Source organism: Castor canadensis, chromosome 16, assembly GCF_047511655.1.
Source record: "Castor canadensis chromosome 16, mCasCan1.hap1v2, whole genome shotgun sequence".
NCBI lineage: Eukaryota > Metazoa > Chordata > Mammalia > Rodentia > Castoridae > Castor > Castor canadensis.
This window is the reverse complement of record NC_133401.1, coordinates 13913554-13936587: the sequence shown is the minus strand read 5'-3', so window position 1 is coordinate 13936587 and position 23034 is coordinate 13913554. Positions and strand designations below refer to the sequence as shown.

Below are 23034 nucleotides of genomic sequence, written 5' to 3'. Positions count from 1 at the left end.
CAGTGGCTTGTCCCTCCTCCTATCACCTAAGCCCTACCTCAAGGAGGATACAGCATGGGTGGTGGTTGTCACACCAGCAGCTCCTGGGTCTCAACTCCCCTGGGCTTGCAACGTGGGCTGCAATTTCTTAAGGTCCAGTGTGAGGTGCACTATTTTATTTTTTCCTAAGCATTTCTTTCTTCTAATTATGAAACACACACCAGGAAAAGAATACAAACATCCAACACAAACGGACAATTCAGTGAAACCTTTGTGTAACCTCCATCAGGTCAAGAAAAAAATTTGAGCAGCCCCCTGGGACCCTGAGGTACCCCTTCTTAGTTATTAACGACTCCTTCCACACTGAGCAGCAGCTTTTACTCCTTTTGTATAGGTTGGTTTTGGATTTTTTTTTTTTCAGTGCTGGGAATGGACCCCAGGAATCCAGGGCCTTATGTGCTAGGCAAGTACTCTACCACAAAATTACAGCTCCAGCCCTTTCTTTACAGTCTGAATGCCTCATGTACACCTGTGCACACAATATGGGATTCATCTCGTCTGGTTTGGCCTTTTCCCCTCGAAACGAGCCTATGAGACATGACCAGGCTGCTGTGTTGCTGTGATCTATTCCCTGTCTGCTGCCTAGAATCCCTCTGTGTAAAAAGGCCACAAGCCACCTTGCCCATTCCTCCAATCTTTGGCAGCAGGTGTTCGGCTAGTGTAAGTAGTGCTGCTGAGCGTGTGCACACTTTCTGAGGTGAACTGGTGTGCACACAGTGAGTGCAGATATCTAGCAGGCCACTTTAGTGACACTGCCAAGCTCTCTTCTCATGGGCTACTGCCAAATGACACCCATACCAACAGCCGAGGGATATTCACAGGAGCTCAGAAAGGTCCTCAGTGTGCAAGTAAGAACCTCCCTGGTAAGTCCCACATGTGTGCCAGGGATTGGCCTAGGCGCTCTGTGCTCACATCCCCAACCCGTCCCCAGGCCACCTGCTCACCTTGATGTCACGGTATACGACGTCCCGCGAGTGCAAGTACTCAAGAGCTGAGACAATCTCTGCACCATAGAAGCGTGCCCGCTCCTCTGTGAAGACTCGCTCCCGGGACAGGTGGAAGAACAGCTATGTGGGAGGTGGGGGAAGAGGTGAGACCCAGCCCTGTGCAGGACAGCCCCACTCCCAGTCCCATGACACCTGCTTCATGAACAGCAGAGGACACCAAGAGGGATCAAGGCAGTGATGATGAAAAGAGTTCACACAGGAAAAAAATGAGTGAAGGATGAAGAATGAGGGACAGCCAGTTGGTGCCAACAAGGGAGGCGACAGCATGAGGAGAGGGCTGAGGGAGGCAGTGACAGCAGGGAAGCAAGGAGCAGCCCAAGTCACAAGTGACAATATGCTGTGAGTGAGAGAAATGAGACAGATGAAGCAAACAAATGTCCACATGTAGAGAAGGATGTGAGAGACAAGTGGGTGACAAGTGGGAGTGAGAGATTGGGTGACAGGCACAGCTGAGTTCACTCGCATGGTGAAGGTGCAGGCGTCAAAGGGCTGGTGGGCTCCTGCCCTGCATACTTTCTTTGGAAGCCCCAAGAACATCTTCCCTTGCACACCTCTCAGGGCCAGGGTTTGAATCCTATCCCAATTTTCTAGCTGTGTGATTTGGGCAAATCACTTAAACCTCTCTGAGCCTGCTCAATGGAAGAGGATGCCTCTGCCTCAGGGGAAACCCGTTAACATTCACTAAGCCTCCCAGGACCTCCATGTCACCCAGGTCCTCTTGGCCTCCCCGCCCAACACCCTGGAAAGACACAAGCAGAAAGCATGGCTGGCCAGGCAGCCAAGGCTCACCTCTCCACCATTGGCGTACTCCATCACGAAGCATAGGCGGTCATGAGTTTGGAAGGCGTACTTCAGTGCCTATAGGAGGGAAGCAGGGCAGCTGAGGCAGGAGGAGGCAGAAGGAGGGATCTGCCAGCCAGGGAGGAGGGTGTGCTCCTTCTGCCTGTACACGTTCCAGCTTGGAGCAGCAGGAGTCATGCAGCCAGGCTCAAAATCCCAGGCACAACCAGGGCAGAAAGTACATTCTGATCAACCAAAGAGCCTCTGCACCAATTCTCTCTCTCTCTTTTTTTTTTTTTTTTTAATGGTGGTACTGGGGTTTGAACTCAGAGCCTCACACCTGCTAGGCTCCACCACCTGAGCCAGTCTACCAGACCTTTGCTGTGTTGGTTATTTTCAAGATAGGCTCTTGTGAACTATTTTCTCAGGATGGTTTCAAACCACAATCCTCCTGACCTCTACCTCCAGAATATCAAGGATTACAGGTGTGAACCACTGGCTCTTCTCTTGTTTGAACAACAAAATATATTAAACACTCTCTCTTTTTCCCTTCCCCTATCCTCCCCCAGACAGACACACCCACACACTGGGAGTAGACTGGAAGGGGCTATGGCTTAGTAGTGGTCTCCTCCTTGTTGGTAGATAAGCGGTCACCCAACAAACAGTAGTTCTTAAGCTGTGCTTTTGGGAGCCTGATAGAAGGTTCCTCCCTGGGTGACCTCTCTGCTCACCACTCTCCAGTTCTCTGTCTTCTACACTGAGGTCTTTGTAAGACTTCACTAGAACAGTGCCATGACTTAACAGGGAACTCAGATATCAGCTGAGCTAAAGAAATGGCACATAAGCCATCCTCAACCCAGTCAGCTTAACTGATGGTCACTGGTTTTGATGGAGACCAGCCCTAAGATGTCTACTTAGCATGTTGATAGACAACACAGGACAACACATTACTTCTAGGCTATCGTAAAACCAAAACAAAAAAACGTACTCTTTTCACTTGGACCAGCTGGGCTAAGCATCCCTAATGCACAAAGATGGCAGCCATGCTCGCTTGGGCTACCCTGTGTAAGTTGAGGTGCTTACATGAAGCCACAACCTATGGAAAAGCCACCCCCACTCCCCCAGTGTCTTGGTTCAGGCAATTCAGAGTCACAACTTGCCCTACCCACCTACTCTACACTAACACTGAGTTCTACAGCAACAAGGTTTGGGCCTTTCCTTGAACTCTGCCCAAAGGGGCTCACTAGAGCCAAGAAGGGGAGTAGGACTCACAGTGAGGAAGGGGTGTCTGGTATTCTGGAGGACCCGGCTCTCAGTGACCGTGTGAGCAACTTCATCCTGCAGACAGAGAGTGTGGGTGAATGCCGAGGGGGGGCCACACCACACCAACCTGAGGCATGGAGAAGCAACATCCTGGTGAAGTCAACTCCACTCCTAGCCATAAGATAGAAAGAATGGCAGGAGCAGAGCAGGCCATTTGCAAGCCCTAAACAAATGATGGACTAGACATTGGTGATCATGGCTCCCTCTAAACCATAAGATGAACAGTTGGGACAGCAGGATCAGGCCACTACTACCTAAATTTGAGCTACATCCCTAGTCCTGGCTTGGATCTTGAACGACCCTCAATGGTCCATGTGTTAAAGGTTTGGTCACCAGCCTGCAGAGCTATAGGAAGATGATGGAACCTTTAGGAAATGGGGCCTAGGGGGAGGAAGTCAGGTTACTGGAGGTGTGCTCTTAAAGAGGATATTGGAACCCTGGCTTCTTCCTGTCTCTCTCTCTGCTTCCTAGCCCCCAAGAGGTCAACAGGCCTCCTCTGCCATATGCTCCCACCATGATATACTGTGCTGCCACAGGCCCAAAGAGACAGGGCCAACAGAACACAGGCTGCACCCGCTGAAACTGTGAGCCAAAATAAACCTCTCCCATTATAAATTATTATTATTTTTTAAAGACAGGGAGGCTAGCCTGGAACTTGCAATCCTCCTTCCTCCACCTCCCATTGTTGGGATTACAGACATGCACCATCATTCTTTTCCTCTTTCTTTTTTTTTCACTCTCTTCCTCTCTCTTTCCCTCCCTCCTTTCTCTCTTTTTCTCTTTCTGTTTTTATACTACTATCTTCTTATAAGTTGTTTACCTCAGGTAATTTGTCCCAGGGATACAAGGCTAACTAAGACACACCCCTAAAGAGGGGACAACTAGACAGTTTGAAACCCCTCAGGTTTCACAGGATATGAGAATCACCAGCTACACAGTGTTCTTGCTCAAAGAAGGAACAGGATCTAATCATGGCTCTAGACTAGAGCAGCGTTTCTCAGGGTGTGGACCTAACACTAGCTGCATCATCGCCTGGAACTTGTAGAAATGCAAATTCTCAGGCCCCGCCCAGCACCACTGAGTCAGAAACTGGGGGGTGGGGGGAAGATACCCTGCTCACAAGCTCAAGTTTGGTGTCTGTGTGGCAGCAGAACCACCAGGGGAGCTTCCGAAGTCCTCAGCCACCCAGCCTGGACCCTGGCCCTCCCCAGCAGCTTTATGCCCAGGGGACACTGGGGTGTCTGAGGTCAGTTTTTATAATCACAACTGGGGGCGCTGCTATTAGTTTCCATGGGTGGAACCAGTGATGCTGCCAAAACTGTTACAACCACAGGACGGCCCCCCACAGCAAGGAATGATGTGGCCCAAAGCATCATCAGTATGCTGCAGCTGAGAAGCCTTGCCTTGGATCAATTCCACCAGCATCCCCAGTTCTGTTTGTTGGGTATGATCACACACTGTATAATTACATTCTTTAGAATCTTCCTCTGTTAAGACACATTTTTAAGTATACATGCATGAAATGATATGATGTCTAGATTCTGCCTAAAAATACTGCAGAACCAAAGAAGGGAGGGGAGGCCGAGCTAGTGACATAAGACTGGCTCAATGTTGGTAATTGCTCGGACTGAATGATGGCCACATGGCAGCCCACTGTATTAATTTTTCTTCTCAAAATTTGTGAATGTTTGGAATATTCTATTATAAAAGCCTTTAATAAGCAAAAAAGCAAAATTCCACTTCTGATCCAGCATCCAGCAGCCTCCTCCTCTGGCCCTTTACAATAGCCAGGGACCTCTTTTTCCAGCCTCCACAGCACCTGCTGGGTAAGGCCCCAGGCAGACTACCCACAGCATACCCCAGAGGGTGGAGTGGGAGACTCGAAGGCAGGCCCACTCCACCTTGGGACCAGGCTCCACTTCTCCAACTGGGGAATTGTGGGGCTGCGTCCGAGGGTACAGGATTTGTGGCAGATGGCACAAGCAAGTGTTCCAGCCCTACAAGAGCTCCCAACCATGGTATAGCACTATACAGTGGCCCCTGTTCAACAAAATGAGGAGGCTTGAGTGTGACTCGAGGGTAGAGCTCTTGCCTAGATAGCATGAAGCCATGGGCTCCATCTCTAGCATGAGAAAAAAAAAGTTGGAGGCCATTGTTTTGGGCTGAGCTCCTGGTAGGTCCCAGAAGAAAGGTAGCTAGATCCCCAAACAGAGCAGGAAAACAGGAGATTCCATGATAAGGAGGTCCCCTGTGCTTTAATTCCTACAGAAGGCAACCTGAAGTAACCTGACATTTACCAACTAGCTTGTTTTCTACTGTCAGTTTCCCTGTTGCCACCTTACAAAACCCACTGCCCTGCTCTTGCCTGACTGGAGCTCCCAATCCATTCTGCAGAACATAGGATCCCCCAATTCAAGAATCACAAAAAAAGCTAATTAGATCAAAAGGGAAATCTCCTGTAATTGTATCTTCTGATAATCCCTAGGTCGCCCCCACCACCGCCACCACAGTCCAGGGAGAGCCTACCTTAGCAATGATGACCTCCTTCCGCAGGATCTTCATGGCATAGTAGCGGCCAGTAGCCTTCTCCCTCACTAGGATGACTTTGCCAAAGGTGCCCTTACCAAGGAGTTTGAGATAGTCGAAGTCATTCATTGTCTGTGGGTGTAGAGAGCACAGGCATCAGCAAATGGCTTTTGGCCAGTGGGAGGAAATTTTAACAAGAAAAACCAAAAGATGCTGCAGCCCAAGAGTATAGGCCAGAGCCAGAAGGGCAGCAGTCTGTATCCTGCTGCGGCTGCAGGTTCATTCCCCCAGGTGCAGGCCTTTGGAGAGTAGGGCCTAGAACTCTGAACAGGGTGGCTAGGGCTTCACAGCTTCTCGGGATGAAGCCAGAGCAGTTCACCCAGTGCTGCTCCTCACCCTAAAACCATCCCACACCACAGGACAGCCAAGAAATATCTGTGCTGGACTCCTGTCCTGTGCAGCTCCCACCCTGGTCACCCGCCTCAGCACTTACCACTTTGGCCCGGGCTTTGCTGACTGCCACTTCCATCTCCTCAGATGTGGAAGAGTCGCTGGGAGATCCACACTTGTAGTCCATGGGGTCTTCACCTGGGCCTCGTTGCTTGAGGCTATTGGCAACCATCTGGATGGCCTGCATCCACTCCTCCCTATGTGGGGACACACACAAGGCCTAGGCCTTGGGGCTGGGAGAGCTGAGGGCCACCGCTCAGCTATGGGCAAGCAGGCCACCAAACTCCTTTGGTACTGGTGAGATCTGAGCCCCGCAAAGCTGATAGGACCTACCGGAAACTGCACAGGCCTCTGGCTGCACAGAGGGGAAAAAGGACAGAGTATCATCTCCAAGAGTGGCCTGGCCTGAGGACCCCTGAAATCAGGCAGCACTGACACAAATCAAAGAGGGGACACTGCTTTTATTCACAGCCCCTTAACAATGAGCCAGCACCCTGCACCCGAGAGAAGGCCAGTGTTCCTCTTTACAAGACATCAATGTTTTGTAAAGGAAAACCAAGAGTAATAGAAAACACTCAAGAGCCAAAGCAGCTGAAGATCTTACAAGGCAAGAGGTGCCCACTGGGAGGACTCTCTGGGGGCGGAGGGGTACAGTCTGCCCAGACAGAGGGCCTGGTCCTTCTAACGATGTCAAAAATAAGGTGGCCAATAGGAAGGCAGGTCCCAACAGAGGGAGCCTGGCTTACGAACAAAACACTAGCTCTATTATTCGTGACTTAGAAGTTGCTAGGAAAGAATTTTCTTTTGATACATGCAAACTGCTCTAACAAGAGTAAATGAACAAGACCAAAAATTTGTGTATATCTATTAGGCTGAATGACACTAAACTGCCCACATCCCCTCATTTTTTACCTACCACACAGTAATTTTAGGTGGCACACCCCTGTGTATCTAGAAAACAGTCACATGACCAGTAAAAAACAGAAAGCATTTAATGAGAATGTGAAACTCAAAGAGAGCATAAGCGACCAGCGCCCCAGACCCCACTGATAAGAACAAGCCACACGAGTGCAGCAAGCCCGGATGGGCGCCAAGAACCAAGAATGGGTCATACCCAACGCGCACATCTTCCAGAACCGCCCCATGGAAAGTGCTGTTGCAGCATGGAGGCCCTGCCAAGGCCACATGGAGAGGGACAAGTGTCACGACTGGGCCTCCAAGCCTGACCCTGGCCCACCCTGCTGGACTGCCCTCCCTGTGAGTCTGCATTTCCTCGGTATCAGGCAGGAGCACAACTGTTCCTATCAGCCCTGTGATGTACACGGTTCCATGTCTGACATGCTGGGCTGTGGACACATCTCATGGCTGGCAGGCAGTCTTGACTTAATCAGGCACCACTATTTCTTGGCATTACATAAATGTGGCATGACTTCCAGATGCTGCCACCCTAGCCTCAATGGAGCATGGCATTTGTGCTCACATGGGGCTATCATGGGGGCAGAGAGAATGCTCGTGGCACACGTATGCAGTGAGATGCTGTGCAGCTGAGAGAGAGAATAAGCAGGGCTGTACTTGGACTTGGGAGGATCTGAACCATCTTATGCAGAAAAAGAAAGGTGCAGAACAGTGTAGAGTTCTGTGCTGCTGGAGTGATGAAATACAGACTTTCTGTAATATGCTCACCTGCACACAAACATCCCCACCAGAGCCCTCGCAGTTCTAGCACTATGGTGCCTCCAGGGAGGGGAACCAGGAGTCAGGGGACTAGAGAAGAGGCCTCTAGGAAACACTCACAGAGCACTTGCTATTATTAACCATCCACACCTCCTGCATTACAAAGGCAGAAACTAAGGCACAGATTTCAAAACAGAACAAAACAAAAACAAATGTAAGAAGTTTAAACACAGTGGATGCTGTGAGCCTGGCCATGAACTCCCAAAGGACCTATGGACCAGGCAGTTCCTGCTCAGCTCCAGACTTTCTGAGCCAAGCAGGAGAGAAGCTCAGAGGTCCCCGATAATGAACGGGAGGCTCCGTCTTCTGAAACCGGCCTTGATCCCACAATATTACACTTTGTGAGACAGGTGTGTGAGTATTCTATTATGCTCTGTAAGATAAACCCATAAACACCAAGCACGGGCACAGTGGCCCTCCCAAGCACAGTCTAAGCTCCCCATAACTGGCAGGACCACCTCAAAGTCCCATTAGGGCAGGGATCTCCATACGCTCTGAATGGGCTATCCCCAAGCACCCATGCACATGCCGGGCAATAAGTGGGCACTGAATGAGTGGAGCAGCCCAAGCACACAAGGCCCCGGGCCTCTGTACACAAGGCCGGTGCACACACTGGCAGAGCAATACTGACATCTCCCCCCGACCCGCCACCTCCAGCCAGCATTTCTCAACTGGCTTTAACCCATGCCCCCTTTGGACAAGTCAGCCTAAAACCCAATCCCTATGTTAATGTTACTATTTTCCAAAAATCAAAAAAGGGAGGTGGGTAGGAATACATGCCATGACATGTTTTACTGACCATAGGGGTCCTCTTAGATATTTTACAATGATGACTTTGAATGTGAGGTGGTGGACTGAAAAATCACAGAGCTCCTAAGAGATATGAACACATTAAAAAATATCTCATACAGAGATTCTGAGAAATGGTCACAGGAAAAAAGCAGGCTGCAAACTAAGATGCACAGTGTGGCACCACCTCAGCTGACAAAGGGTGGAGAGAACACACAGTGGGAAGCAGCTCTGAGGGGCTGCTCTGGGTGGGGACCAGGGGCACAAGTCCAGAACCATAGCATCAAGGACAGCAGGTCCACTATGTGGCAAGCTCACTGCTTCCAGCTCACTCCTCTCCACTAGGTATTAGGGCTGCTGAGATGGTGGTAGGCTATTGCCTTCAGAGCACATTTAACAGGGTCTAACTCAGAAACCACTGGCCTCACGGACAGTACTGACACTGGACATTGACACTGGATGGGGTTCAAAGCTGTCCTACCCCACTCCACCCCACTCTATCCCACACCTGGCTGGAGCTGCCTGCCAGGAAACCACCAGGAAGAAGGTGGGTCTGGTATAACTGGGCTTCTCCTGCTGCTGGGCCAGCTGCAGATCCAGTTCCAACTGGACCGAGGTTGCAAGGTTGCAGCACTCAGAATTCCAGAGAAAAAACAAGAGCCTTGTCCAGAACACCCCTTGAGGGCTTACAACACAGTATCTGGGGCAGAGAGGAACTCCCACCCAAAGCTGGGGCTTAAGGACCTTCCACCCCCCATCCCAAATAAACCACCCAGGGAAACCACCCTGTCCTGGCCAAAAGACACTAGTAGAAAACAAACAGCAGTGAAAAGCCCTCATTCAATTCTCAAGAGCATGCAAGGTTCTGATGCGGAGGTGGCCTTACCCTTTTGGAAGGGACATGGCAGACCATGGTGGAGCTGGAACTCCAGCCCACACCCAGAAGCTCCTTGCTGGCCTCAGGCCCCTTTCCCGACTTGTGGGAGAGCTTTACTGGAGTCTGAACATCAGACTGGAGAGAAGTTGATAAAAGCTGGGCCCTGATTCCCGGTGAAGCCCAGGAGGACCGGATTAGGCGGGGCTCCTCTTTCCGGAAGGTTCACAGACCAAGGGAACTAGGCCATGAAGCCCAGAAGTGAAGGACGCCTCCCCTTCAAAGCTGTGATCTGAACCACCTTTCAGAGAGGCCTGCCCACTAAACGCCACCAACAACTTCCAGCCTCAAAGGCTGATCTGTGTGATGTAACTCATTTAACCCTCCCAAAGGTTCAGGCAGAAGGTTCTTTTATTCACCTCATTTTGTAAATGGGAACACTCAGGCACTGAGAAGCTGAAGTTTGTCCACTGACACAGCCAGCAAGCAGAGTGGACAACACAGGGACACAAACCCAGGCATTCCTGCCTCACCCAGGAGCACTGCTCCCATCAGGGCACTTTCTAGAACCCACTTGGCCTCTAGGACAAGGGCAGGGGCATGTGAGAGAACTTTCTTACCCAAGCAATACTAGGCAAGGCCCAATCAAGCACACAGGACAAGCTAGGGAGCCAAGAACCAGGGCCCGGGCCTCAGCTCTGCTGCACACTAGCCACGTGTCCCTGAGCAGCCCAACTTCTCCGTCTCAGCCTGCTTCCTGTAAAAAGTGTGGATCATATGGTTGAGAGGAGACTCTGGAGCTTTTGCCCCTTCCTGCAGGCAATGCTGGGAAGGTCACTTGACTTTCCTGTGCCTCAGTAGGCTGACTGTAAAGCAGGCATTAGCGGGCCATATAAGGAGGACACGAGACACTGGATACTTAGAGAAGCACCTAGCATGGAGGAAGTGCCTCAGAGAACTGACGTGAGGATTCACCCTATAGCCAGCCAATATTCACTGTGTGCCTTCTATGAAACAGGCCTTGTTCTGAGCACTGAGGATGCAGCACAGAACAAACCCATGGGAGCGCCTAGCCTAACAGAAAAGACAAGTGTGTAAAGGCAGAGCAGTCCACCTTTAACCTTGGTTCTGCCTCCTACAGTTTCATACAATACTCAACCATGGCCCAAAAATACTGAATGGAAAATTCCAGAAATAATTCTTAAGCTTTGAAGTGCACACTGTTCTGAGTATTGTTGTAAAATCTCCCTTCGTTTCGCTTCACCCACCAGGAACATGAATCATTTCTTTGTCCAATGTATTCACGTTGTATATGCTACCCATCTGTACGTGTCTTAGTAGCCTTCTCAGTTATCAGATCAACTACAGCAGTATCAAAGTGCATGTGTTCGAGTGACTTCACATAGTTGCCTAATGTTATGTCACAATGCCTGTCACTTGCCTTACTTCACCTCATCACGTAGACGTTGGATCGTCACACGTCATCATTATGAAAAGGGTGAGTATAGTGTGAGATATTTTGAGAGAGAAAAACCACATTCATATACCGTTTCTGACAGTATATTATTAAAATTGCTCAATTTTATTATTAGTTAAGGCTGTTAATTTCTTTTTTTTTTTTTTAATGGAATGCTTCACAAATTTGCGTGTCATCCTTGCGTAGGGGCCATGCTAATCTTCTCTGTATCGTTCCAATTTTTTAGTATATGTGCTGCCGAAGCGAGCACAAGGCTGTTAATTTCTTACTGTGCCTAATTTGTAAGTTAAACCTTATCAAAAGCATAGTGTTCACAGAGTTTGGTACTATCCGCAACTTCAGGCATCTACTCGGAGGGCTTTGAACACATTCCCAATCAGAAAAGGGGCACAACAGCAGCAAGGCAGGAACAAAGGGATGTCACTGGAACATGGGCCATCCCCAGAGCCTAGTCCAGGCACTGGACACATGGCTGTGAAATCAATTCAACATGGGAAGGAGGCAGGTCCACAGAGGATTGGAGAGAAAAGCAGCCTGGCAGAGGGACCAGCATGGAGAAGGCCCAGGACAGGAAAGAGATGGGGCATCTGGAGAAGGCACAGCAGCCAGTACGCTGGAGCCAACAGCCATGAGTACAAGAGATGAGAGAGGGAAGACAGGCCCAGACTACCCTAGGCTGTTGGTATGGCTAAGCAAGGTTTTGGGTCTTACTCTAACACCACAGGAAGGCTGAAATGTGTTACAAAGGCGAATGACAGCTCCACTTTCTGGGTTCAGCAAGTGGCTGTTGGGCAGTGGGGATAGCAAGAGAGAAGCAAGAGGAAGCAGCATCCTCCAGGCAAGGGGTGCCAGTGGCAGAAGAGCTGCAGGACAGAGGGGCCCCAGTCACCCATGTGACACAGAAGCCCATGCCACAGGTCCGGCTGGCACTTGAGCATACCCTTCTCCTCTGTCCTCAGCTACCCAGGGATCTGAGCACCAGAAAAATGGGCACAGCAGCCACTCTGACTCCAGAGTGGACCTGGACCTAAGTTGCCCTGCTGAGCAGGACTCAAGACGACTAGAGAGAAGCTTGAGGAAGCCCAGGGGCCTACTGTCCCCCTCCCAACCTCAGGAGTAGGAGTACACTGCTGGTCTCATGTCGGGTGGAGGGCCTCTCTGCTTAGATGCAACCCTCCTTCAACCCAAAGGAACACTTATAGCTGGAAAGCATCTGAGGTCCTCCCTGCTCACAAAGAGCCTCATCTGTGGGGTAAAGTAAGTTAACACACTATAGTCCTCAGAACGGGATCTGGTTCACAGACAATTAAAAGAAAACATTTACTGAACACCTATTTATATGCCAGGCACAAATAAATAGAAATGGCCATAATTAGCAGATAGGTGCTATGAAGAAAAATAAAACTGGATAAGGGGAACAGTCATGGGGACAGGGCAGGATGCTCTGAGAAGGTGGCATTTGAGCAGAGATCTTACAAAGTTAAGGAGATACCCATGGTGCAATCTAGTAGGGGTTCCTAGGCAAAGGGAGCAGCAAGTGCTAAGGCCCTTAGGCCTGCGTATGCTTATTAGCAAGTTTTAAGAACAGTGAGGAGCTAGGCACCAGTGTGTAATTCTAGCTACTTGAGAGGCAGAGATCAGGAGAACCATGGTTTGAAGTCAGCCTGGGCAAATAGTTTGCGAGATCCTATCTTGAAAATACCCAACACAAAAAAGGGTTGGTGGAGTGGCTCAAGTGGTAGAGCACCTGCCTAGCAAGTGTGAGGCCCTGGAAACAGTGAGGAGACTGGTGTGGGTTAGGACACCAGTGACAGGAAAGAACTGTGGAGAGGGGCAGGTTACACAGGACTTTGGAGGCTGTGGCATAGCCTCCGGAGTTTACTCCCAGTGGCACTAAAAGCCATTCAGAGTTTTCTCTGTCTCTCTCACTCTCTTTTTTGTCACTGCTAGAGACAGAACCCAGGGCCTTGTGCATATTGCATAAATGCTCTACCAAGAGCTGCACCCAACCCCCACTCAGCACTCTTTTTTTTTTGTGGGACTGGCATTTGAACTCATGGCTTCATGCTTGCAAAGCAGGCACTCTACCGCTGGAGCCACATCTCCAGTTCATTTTGCTCTGGTTATTTTGGAGATGGGGTCTCCTGAACTATTTGCCCAGGCTGGCCTTGACTGTGATCCTCCCCATTTCAGCTTCCCAAGAAGCTAGGATTTTTACAGGTATGAGCCACCACTCAACGCTCTGAGCAGAGAAATTACATCAAAACGATCACACTAATATGATATACTATTAAGCATTCCTGCTAAGACTAGGGTTCTGCAAGCTTCTTAAAAAGGGTCAAATAGTCAATTTTCAGGCTATATGGGCCACAAAATCTCTGTCACAGCTATTATAAACTGCCATAGCAGGGCAAACTGCCACAGACAATCCATACAAAAATGGACTGGCTATATTCCAATAAAACTTTAAAAATCAGGAGGCAGGCTGAAGTCTGTCACCCCAGCTGCAGATCTAATTTCCTGTGGGAAAATAGGCTCAGGGGAGCAAAGAAGACAACCAGAACGTGAGACATTCTAAAGGCGAGCCTGGAGACAAAGGGCTAAACTGGATTAAAATAGGAAACACAGCCTAGCTACTCAGGAGGCAGACATCAGGAGGATTATGGTTCGAAGCCAACCTGGGCAAATAGTTCTAGAGACCCTATCTCAAAAAACCATCACAAAAAAGGGCAAGTAGTAGGACTCAAGGTGTAGGCCCTTCAAACCCCAGTACCACCAAAAAAACCAAGAAATTATATACATAATGTGTATATATACATTAAAATAAAACAGGAAATACAACAGGTACCTTGAATGAACCCTGGTTTAAAGAACATTTTGAAGAAAACTAAGGAAATTCAAGTACGGCATAGATATGGAAAGAATATTGGTAAATACATATTCTAGGCTAAGTAACCCTTATCCAAAATACTTGTGATTCTAGAGATCTCGGAGTTTTTCAGAATCAGGAGGGTAGCCCAGACTTTACATATGTTTCAGGGCTGGTGGAGTGGCTCAAGTGGAAAAGTGCCTGCCTAGCAAGCGTGAGGCCAAGTTCAAAATCCCATTTCTAACCTGAAAATCTAAAATGTTCCAAAATCTGAAACTTTTCAAGCGCCATGTTGGCACACAAAAAGTTTTGGGTTTTGGAACATTTTGGATTTCTGATTTTCAGAATAGGGATGCTCACCCTATACCTGCATAATCATCTTCAGTGTGGTGGTTATATTATTATTTGTAGGAAAAAGTCCTTCTTAGAGTCACCTGCTGAAGTAGTAAGGAGTGAAGTGTCACAAGTATGAATCAAATTGAAAGATTTGGCATAAAAATTTTGTAAAAAGGCCAGATGTGGTCACTCATACCTGTAATCCTAGCTACATGGGAGGCTGAGATTAGGAGGATCATGGAGGTTTGAGGCCAGCCTGAACAAAAAGTTCATGAGACCTCATCTCTTCAATACAAGGCAGGTGTAGTACTGCACACCTCTCATCCAACTGTGTGGGAGGCTGAGATCAGGAGGATCACAGTTCCAGGCCAGCATGGGTAAAAAGTTAGTGAGACCTCATCTCAACCAATTAAACCTGGATGTTGTGGTGCACACCTACTCTGGAAGACTAAATGGGAGGCTAGCAGTCCACGACTGTCCAGGCATAAATATGAGACTTTATTTGAAAAATAAACTAAAAATAAAATGGGATGGGGGCCTGGCTCAAGTGCTTGCCTGCAAGCACAATGGCCCTGAATTCAAAACCCTGTACTGCCCCTCCCCCTAAAAAATTAAATAAATAAATGAAAATAAAAACAAGAGGTTCAGCATACAACAGCAGATGAGGCAAACACTGTAAGCCATGAACACTGGGCCAGCTTCAGTGTATCTAAAACAAGCTGCCAACAGTGTGAGGGAAGTGAGGGTTCCCGGCTGCCTGGGGAAGGGAGGAGAGGCACCAGCAGCCCAGCACAGAGGGTGCTACAGTGTCAGGCAGCATATAGCCACCAGTGCTCCTCCTGTCTGCCTGCCATCCTGTCTCTCCCCAGGCTCAGGGCCAGTAGCCTCGGGCCCACATGGGGCAGCAAGGACAGCATCAGTCAGCACTGAGCAGAGCAGAGGGGGCATCCATCTTACGCATTTCTGGCTCATGCTCTCTCAGTACTAAGGCCTAGAATCTGAGCTTTGTTCTCTCTAGGGCCACCCAGTTCTCTTTCCAGTGACAGCAGAAGGTGCTAAGAAAAGGAGGAAGGCAGGAGCTCTCCAGCTCCCACAGTCTTAGTGATGGGATTCTCCCCACACTGAAGGGCAAGTTGTCTTGCAAATTCAGAAGCTAGATCATCTCTTTGGCCTGTTAAAGCACTCTGCCAGCTTCCCCGTGCTTCCTTCCCAGCTCCCACACTGTGTGCCAGGTACTGCTGAACGCAGGCTTCCTGTTTGTCATCCCCTGAATCTCTAGGAGCCCCGTGACAACCCCCAATTTATTCTGTGCCTGCCAAGCCCTGCAGGGATCTCCATCTGGGGGCCAAGGCCTTGGCTGCATTCTCCAGTTCCAAGTGCCTCTGCCTTCCCCTCTTCCAAGATGCCCGCCCCTTGATTCTGGTGATGCAGAACCCTGTGTGGTCCTTAGGAGCTGTTCCCCCCAATGCCTTGGGTCCTCTGCAGATGCTAGTCAATCAGTTCCTTTTCCTGGACCTTTCCCCTTCCTAACTCCAACTCCTACCCATCCTTCAAAACTAGCTTAACACCCAGGGCCTATGCTCCTATTAATCTAGATTTGCTTTTACTGGCAGCCCGTTTTGGTCCAGTTTTCACTGAGCAACACCTCAGCTGACCTGAGATGGTAAAATTGTTCCCCTTGGTGGGGCGAGTGTATTTTTAACCTTGGGGAGATATGCAACGATAACTACAGTATAGACTGTGGTAACTGACATCTTGTGATATGGTTTTGTGCAGGCTTGAAAACTGCAGTGTCCAAGAAGGTAGTTGCTGGTCAAACATGTGGCTACTGAAACTGACTGAAAGTCAATCAAATCAACCCATCCTTCTGCTGCCATACTTCAAATGCTCAACAGCACACAAGGCTGGGGCTCCTGTACTGAACAGTAAAGGAAAAGCAATCCCATCTTGGCATGAAGCTCTCTTAGATGGTCCTGTTTTAGGATTCCTCAGGGGGACAGCTAAAGCTGTCATGGACAAGCCAGAGAAGTGTTCCTCAAAGTAAAGTATAAAAGGACAAAGTGGAAGGAAGAACATTTGCCACTCATTACAACTGGCTAAGTTCCCTACTGTCCAAAGAGCTTTCAGATATAAATAAGAAAAAGACCAACTAATCCAGGAGAAAAAAAAAAAAGAGAGAGAGATAAGCTACACGAACAGGTAGTTCAGAAAAGGAAACTCAGGGCCCTTAAAGGTCAAACTCATCCAGAGAAAGAATACCAGCAGTGTGCTTCCCACTGCTCTGACTGGTAAAAATGCAAGTGTTTGAAAACACAGGGCTGTAAAACGGTTCCCTTACATATCACCTGATAGAAAACCCTAAAACAGATGGCTATTCCTGTGACCTGTCAATCCCAAATCTCAGAACTCACCCTACAGATCAACCTGCACATAAGCAAAATGAAAACAGCACAGGGCAGTTCACTGTGACACCATTTGTAATGAGCCAGGGGGGGCTGGAAACAACCCCAGTCACCATGATTAAAGAACTGCTAAATAAAGTTAGGGACACGTCTGGCTATAAAAAAGAAAGAAGAAAAACAAAAGAACTCTGTGCTGCTAACAGTAGAGAGGCAGAAAGGTCTCCAGGACACATTGTTCTATGAAAGCAGCAAGTTTAGTGTGTAGCAAAATGTAACCTCTAGGGCACAGAATGCCAAGGTCTCCATATGCTCTTCCAGGATGCAAAGTGGGGAGAGGCTGCACAGAAGGGACACAAGCAGCATGTTTCACCAAACATGGACCTCCACGAAACCAATGTGACTTCTTTTCCATTATTTGTGTGTGTGTGTGTGTGTGTGTGTGTGTGTGTGTGTGTGTGTGTGTGAGAGAGAGAGAGAGAGAGAGAGAGAGAGAGAGAGAGACAGAGAGAGAGAGACCAGGGATGGAACCAGAGCTTTGTGCATGTCAGGCAAGCGTTAGCACTGAGCCACACCCTGGTCCCAGTTTGACTCAGTATCATTGGTTCTGATTAAAAAATGAATCTTTTTAATTGACTGTCTTGATCAATGCCTTAGAATCAGAGATGCTCACTGGGAATGCAGCTTCCTGACCCTCTGCAGCTGTCCAAGAAACCAGAGGCTGAGTCAGACCCACAGGTCCATAGCTGAACCAGCTCCTCCCATGACTCCGATGTGCTCTCAGCTCTGAGGACACACAGTGGGGTCTTCAGACCAAGAACCCCAGTTCTTCTTGGCACCAGTCAAGAGTCCCTGCACCACAATGGCTACAGATGGACAACTCCTATTTAGGAGCCCAGGAAAATCTGTCCATCTGCATCCCTCCCCTTGCCAGGCTTGGTTCCTCTCAAAAGGCAGTCGAACAGAGGCCCAGACTCACCTCTCATCGGGGGAGTCGACATGGAAGGTCCTCTCGATGACGGTGGTCCACTGTAGGCAGCGGATGACGAAGGTGTTGGGTCGTGGCCTCTCAGTCTTCATCAGCTGGCATTCTGCAGGTGGAGAGCAGGAGGAAGGGAGTAAGAGGGTGGCCCTAGTGATTTGTGGACCACATTCCTCAAGCCATCTTGAGGCGTGGCTCAAGAAGTAGAGTGCCTGCCTAGCAAGTGTGAAGCCCTGAGTGCAAACCCTAGTACCCCCCCACACACCAAAAAAAGAAAAGGGCTGGGGGCACGGCTAAAGTGGTAGAGCACCTGCCTGCAAAGTGCAAGGCCCCCGATTTCCAACCCCAGTACTGCCAAAAAGGAAAAGAAAAAAAAAATTCACAAGCCACTCCTGTGTGCCAGTCCCATGCCAGGTGGTATTAGGGACCTTTTAATGACAGAGACAGCCCTGGCCTTGCCTTCACAGAGCTCAAGGTGCAGAGTGTGTGGAAAGCTATCAGACCAGCAGTGACAAGTAGCCATCAGGGAAGGGATGGGGAAAACCAGAATACGCATCAGGGAGGGTGGCTCCAAGGAAGCAGCATCTCTGAACTGAGTCCTGACAGCAAAGGGACCGCATCACACAGAGGGGACATTGTGTATAATAACCCAGGGGTGAGCTGAGCCCCATGTACTCAGGAGATAGCCAACTCTGCTATAAGCATGAGGAGAGGAGAAATGAGAGCTGAGCCGGGAGAGGGGGGTGGGGCATGCCAAGTAGACTTTTGAGGCCCTGATGAGGAGTCTGGTCTGTCCTTATAGCAGCAAGGAGCCATAGAAGGGATGTGGACAGATGGCAATAGAAGGGAAGACTGGAGGCTAGAAGGATGGGAGGAGGCTGGCACAGGCCTGCCTAGAGGATGGGCTGTGGCAAAGTGGAGCAGGGCAGGGGGTAGGGGAAGAGGGCAGCAGGCTGGAGAGAAGACAAGGAGGAAGAGAAGACTGGGGAAGGAGGCAAGAAGGTCAGCTTGGGATATGATGAGTATGAAGGACTGAGAGTCCCCTCCCTGTAGGGAAAAATGTCCAAGAAGCTGCTGGAGATAGACTGGGAATTCAAGCAAGGACTTGGGGCTGGTGACAGGCATGTCGGGGGCACAGGCACATGGGGAGAACAGCCAGGAAAGGTTTTCTGCAGAATAGTATGGGCTCTGGACTGGAGCCCAGACACTGAGGAGGTAGTCTGGGGGTGAGCCTAGAGAAGAAGCAATGGCAGGACTAGGAGCAGACAGGGTGGGGGTGGGGTGGCAGTGGTGGAGACAGGGCCGACGAGAGAGCATTGTAAGCAGGCACCACCACAACAACATGGTGCCAGTTAGGTCGCAGGGAAAGGAGGAGGCAGGGGACCAGGACAGGCAAGGACTTTAGGCTTGTGAAGTTGGTCCAGCTGGAAAATTCACATAGGGCACCGTAGAGGGAATGGAAGCTGTGAGGCTGGCCCTGCAATTAGCTGATTGGGAAGCCATCATCCAGCTAGGTAAGAGGGGTGGAGGAGGAGAATGCTACCAGGAAGATGGCTACCAGGAAGATTGAACACAGGGCCTGCTAGGGCTGTAGCTGGGGCCGGGGCTGGGTGTACAGAAATGCCCGGGCTTCTCCCTGTTTCTCACTTGCCACCTCCTACCAGGACAACCTGATGTTGGGAGGGACAGGAAGGAAGGGTAGAAAATGGATCTAAGGACAGCAGGCTGAGGGCAGGCTCCGACTCAAAACCAACAGAGTCCCATGTGCCCCCAAGATTTGTTGGCCCTTCTCTAAGCTCCAGAACTCTGGCCTACTCACTCCAAGACACACCTGCTACAGAGAAGTTGTTTAAAGGGGGTAAGGTCTGGTCGGGGGCCTCAGGCCTCTCCTTATACCCGATGAAGGAGCCATCACTCTTCAGCAGGAAGTACCGGGGCCTCCAGGTCTTGATGTATTCACCTGAAATGAGGGAAGCAGGAGGTCAGGGCAAGAGTGAGTGGCATCCAGGGTGACCTCTGTGGTGACTCACCACAGAGGGTACAGCAGTAGAAGGGTAGAGGAGGGCTTCTCCCGGGGGAGCCCTCAAGGTGGCACCTGCTGACGAAGACTGGGGCACTGAGCTGGGATGAATGATCTATAGGTCATGCCCGCCGGGAGGCACCTGTGGCAGTGGCCCAGGGCATCAGCTGCTTTACCATGTGGCCAGCAGTAAGCTATCCTAGCCAGTGTGGTCAGTCCTAGGGGAGGCCCAGGCCGTCAAACACATGCCCTGGGGCCCTATAAGGCCAAATCCCATGGGCTGGTATTCACCAACACAGCCATGCAGGTGGACCAAATGTCAAAATATTTCTGTGTCAGGCAGGGTTTAAGTGCCGTTCCACCTTCTAAGCACCTCTTGACTTGTTTCATTTGTCCTGATGGAACCCACTCCTCTAAGGGTTGCTAAGGATTAAAATGAGGTGAAGCATATTTTACACAAAAACTTGTACACAATTGTCCACAGCAGCATTATTCATAACAGCCAAAAAGTATAAACAACCCAAGTGTCCATCAACTAATGAATGGATAAACAAAACAGTGTGGATCCATACAATGGAATACTATTTGGTCATAAAAAAGTAATGAAGCATTGATATATGCTCCAATGTGGCTGAGCCACAACTTATGCTGTTAGGTATATTCAGTACATTTCCAGCCTCATGATATTTTTAACTTATGATGGATTTATCAGTATGCACCCTCATCGTAAGTCAAGTAGTGTCTATATATAAGTTCATTTATATAAAATTTCCAGAACAGGCAAATCTATGGAGATGAAAAGTAAATTAGTTCTTGAGTAGGGCTGGGGAGACGGTAGAGTCTGGGGAGAGACTGGAGGGTGAGAGTTAATGGGGAAAGAGTTCTTTTAGGGTAGTAAAAATGTCTAAAATTGGGTTGGAGGAGTAGCTCAAGTGGTAGAGCTCTGCCTAGCAAGCATGAGGCCCTAAGTTCAAACCCCAGTACCACCAAAAAAAAGTCTGAAATTGATTATGGTGCTGGTTGCACAACTCTGAATACAGTAAAAGCCATTGAACTTGTAAAAGCCAGTAACTTGGCCTTATTCATAGACTTATTACATGCATTTCTGACCAAGTGTAATAAAAAAATAACAAATTAAAAAGAATCAAAAGATATTTCAGCTTTTAATTCCCATGGAGCATTACACAGCTCAGTGGATGTGGAGAAGCTCGTGGTCAGTCCCATATTGTCAGCTGTGTATAAACCATTGTGTCTGCTGCTTCCCTGCCCTTCATTGTGTGAAAATATGCCTCCCAAAAGCAAGTGGTGCCTAAAACACAAGGTAAAGCTAAAGTACTTAATTTAAGTGATAAAGTGAAAATGTTAGATTTGTGGAAAGGTGGTATGTTTTTAGAAGGTGGACGGCATTGTGGGAAAAATGAATCAAGCATCTGCAGTACAGCATTACACTCTTTGCATCTTTGTATCTTGAGCATGCATGATTTTTTTTCTCTACAGTGGTCTCCCTGGAATCAGATATCCATGGATACCAAGGGTCTGCTATATACTTTAAACAGCTGAGTCACAGGTATGCGAATTATATCTCAATAATGAGATGTCAACCATGAAGCACTCACTGAGGGCTCAGCACACCACAGGTGCTCACTAAGTGATGAAGAGAGGAGAAGGGGAGGGGAGGGGAGAGGAAGGGAGGGAGGATATCCCAGGAAGGCAAAGACAGTTCAATATATGGAAATTGATGTAATCTACCACATGAATAGAATGAAGAAAGATGGCACGGTCCTGTCAACTGACACAGAAAGCATCTGACAGATTCAAATATTCAGTAAGCCAGGAACAGAAGGGAACTTCCTCAGTGTGAAAAAGGGCATCGATGAAAAGGCCACAGCTACTGGCACACTCAAGGAGGAAAGACCGGAAAGTTCCCGATACCAGGAACAAGACCAGGATGCCTGTTTTCACCACTGATATGCAAAACTGAACAAAAGGCATCCAAATTGAAAAGGAAAATGTAAAACTACCTTTGTTTCCAGGTAACATGATCCTACATAGAGGAAATCACACAAAATCCACAAAATCGGCAGCTGGGAAGCATGCTCCTATAGCCTCAGCTACTACAACTGCTGTGATGCCAGCCTGGGCAACACAGAGAGACTGAACTTCAAGAAAAAGAGGTCATTAAACACATAAAGTAATTACTAGGGCTAAAAAGCTCAACACAAAAAAATCAGTTGCAGGGCTGGCAAAGTGGCTCAAGTGGCAGAGCGCCTGCCTAGCAAGTATGAGGCCTTGAGTTTAAACCCCAGTGCCACCAAAAAAAAAAAAAAAAAAGAAATCAGTTGCATTTTTATACACCAGCAACAAACAATCAAGAAAGAAATTAAGAAAACAGTCACGAAGCTGGTGGAGTGGCTGAAGCAGTAACAGCACCTGCCTAGCAAGTATGGGACCCTGAGTCAAACCTCAATGCTGCCAAAAAAGAAAAAAACAAAACAAAACAAACAAACAAAAAAAACTAGTTCCATCTACAATAACCTACAAAAGAATAAGATACTTAGGAATATTTAACCAAAGAGTTGAAAGAGTTTCACACTATAAAACATTGACAAGAGAAATTAAAAGACTTAAATAAATGCAAAGACATCCTATGTGCATGGATTAGACTTAATATCATCAGGACAACCATACAACTCAAGAGTGTCCTAGAGATGCAAAAAAATTCTATCTAAATTCCAACAGCCTTTTGTTTTTTTTTTCCTTTTTTGACAGAAATGGAAAAGTTAATCTTCAAATTCACGTGGAATTACAAGGGACCTCAAGTAGCCAAAACAATACTGAAAAAAGAACAAAGTTTAACTCTCTTTGTTGTCCTTGCTTTGGGTTTTTTGGTGGTAATGGTGTTTGAACTCAGGGCCTTGTGCCCTAGGCATGCACTCTACCACTTGAGCCAAGTCGTCAGTCCAAAAAAGAAAAACTTACTACAAAGCTACAGTAATCAAAATGGTGTGGTGTAAGGACAGACATATCACCCAATAGAAAAGAATCAAAAATCAAAAAATAACTTCAAGCATCTATAGCCAATGGATTCAACAAGGGTTTCAGTAGGAAAGAACAGTGTCAACAGATAGGTGTTAGGACAACTGGAAATCCCTATACATAGGAATGCAACTGGACATCTTCCCTCACAGCACATACCACACACAAAAATTCATTCAAAATGGATTGACCTGATAGGAATTAAAACTATACAACTCTTACTTCACATTTGCAAAGCAGCCATGCCTCTGTCCTTTTTGCTCTGGTTATTTTAGAGACAAGGTCTCACTTTTTGCCCAGGCCAGCCTGAGCTGCAATCCTATCTTTCACTCTTCCTGCCACAGCTGGGATGACAGGTGGGTGCAGCCACACTTAGCTTTTTTTTCTCTTCAG

General features: G+C 48.4%; 1 protein-coding gene and 1 non-coding gene across 4 annotated transcripts in view; both read right to left on the bottom strand.

Annotated features, from left to right (window-relative positions):
* Akt2 (AKT serine/threonine kinase 2) overlaps positions 1-23034 on the bottom strand; it is a 50553-nt gene that overhangs the window by 3895 nt on the left and 23624 nt on the right. For all 3 annotated transcript variants that reach the window (XM_020166938.2, XM_020166939.2, XM_020166940.2), the window contains exons 3-9: positions 19417-19545; positions 17583-17694; positions 6169-6322; positions 5676-5807; positions 3099-3164; positions 1836-1904; positions 984-1106 (exon numbers count right to left, since the gene is read on the bottom strand). In XM_020166938.2, the coding sequence (XP_020022527.1) occupies positions 984-1106; positions 1836-1904; positions 3099-3164; positions 5676-5807; positions 6169-6322; positions 17583-17694; positions 19417-19545 (785 nt within the window). The remainder of the gene's footprint in view (positions 1-983; positions 1107-1835; positions 1905-3098; positions 3165-5675; positions 5808-6168; positions 6323-17582; positions 17695-19416; positions 19546-23034) is intronic.
* On the bottom strand, positions 11141-11249 carry LOC141418270 (U6 spliceosomal RNA). The gene has a single exon (XR_012442954.1). It is a non-coding gene; the product is annotated as a U6 spliceosomal RNA (small nuclear RNA).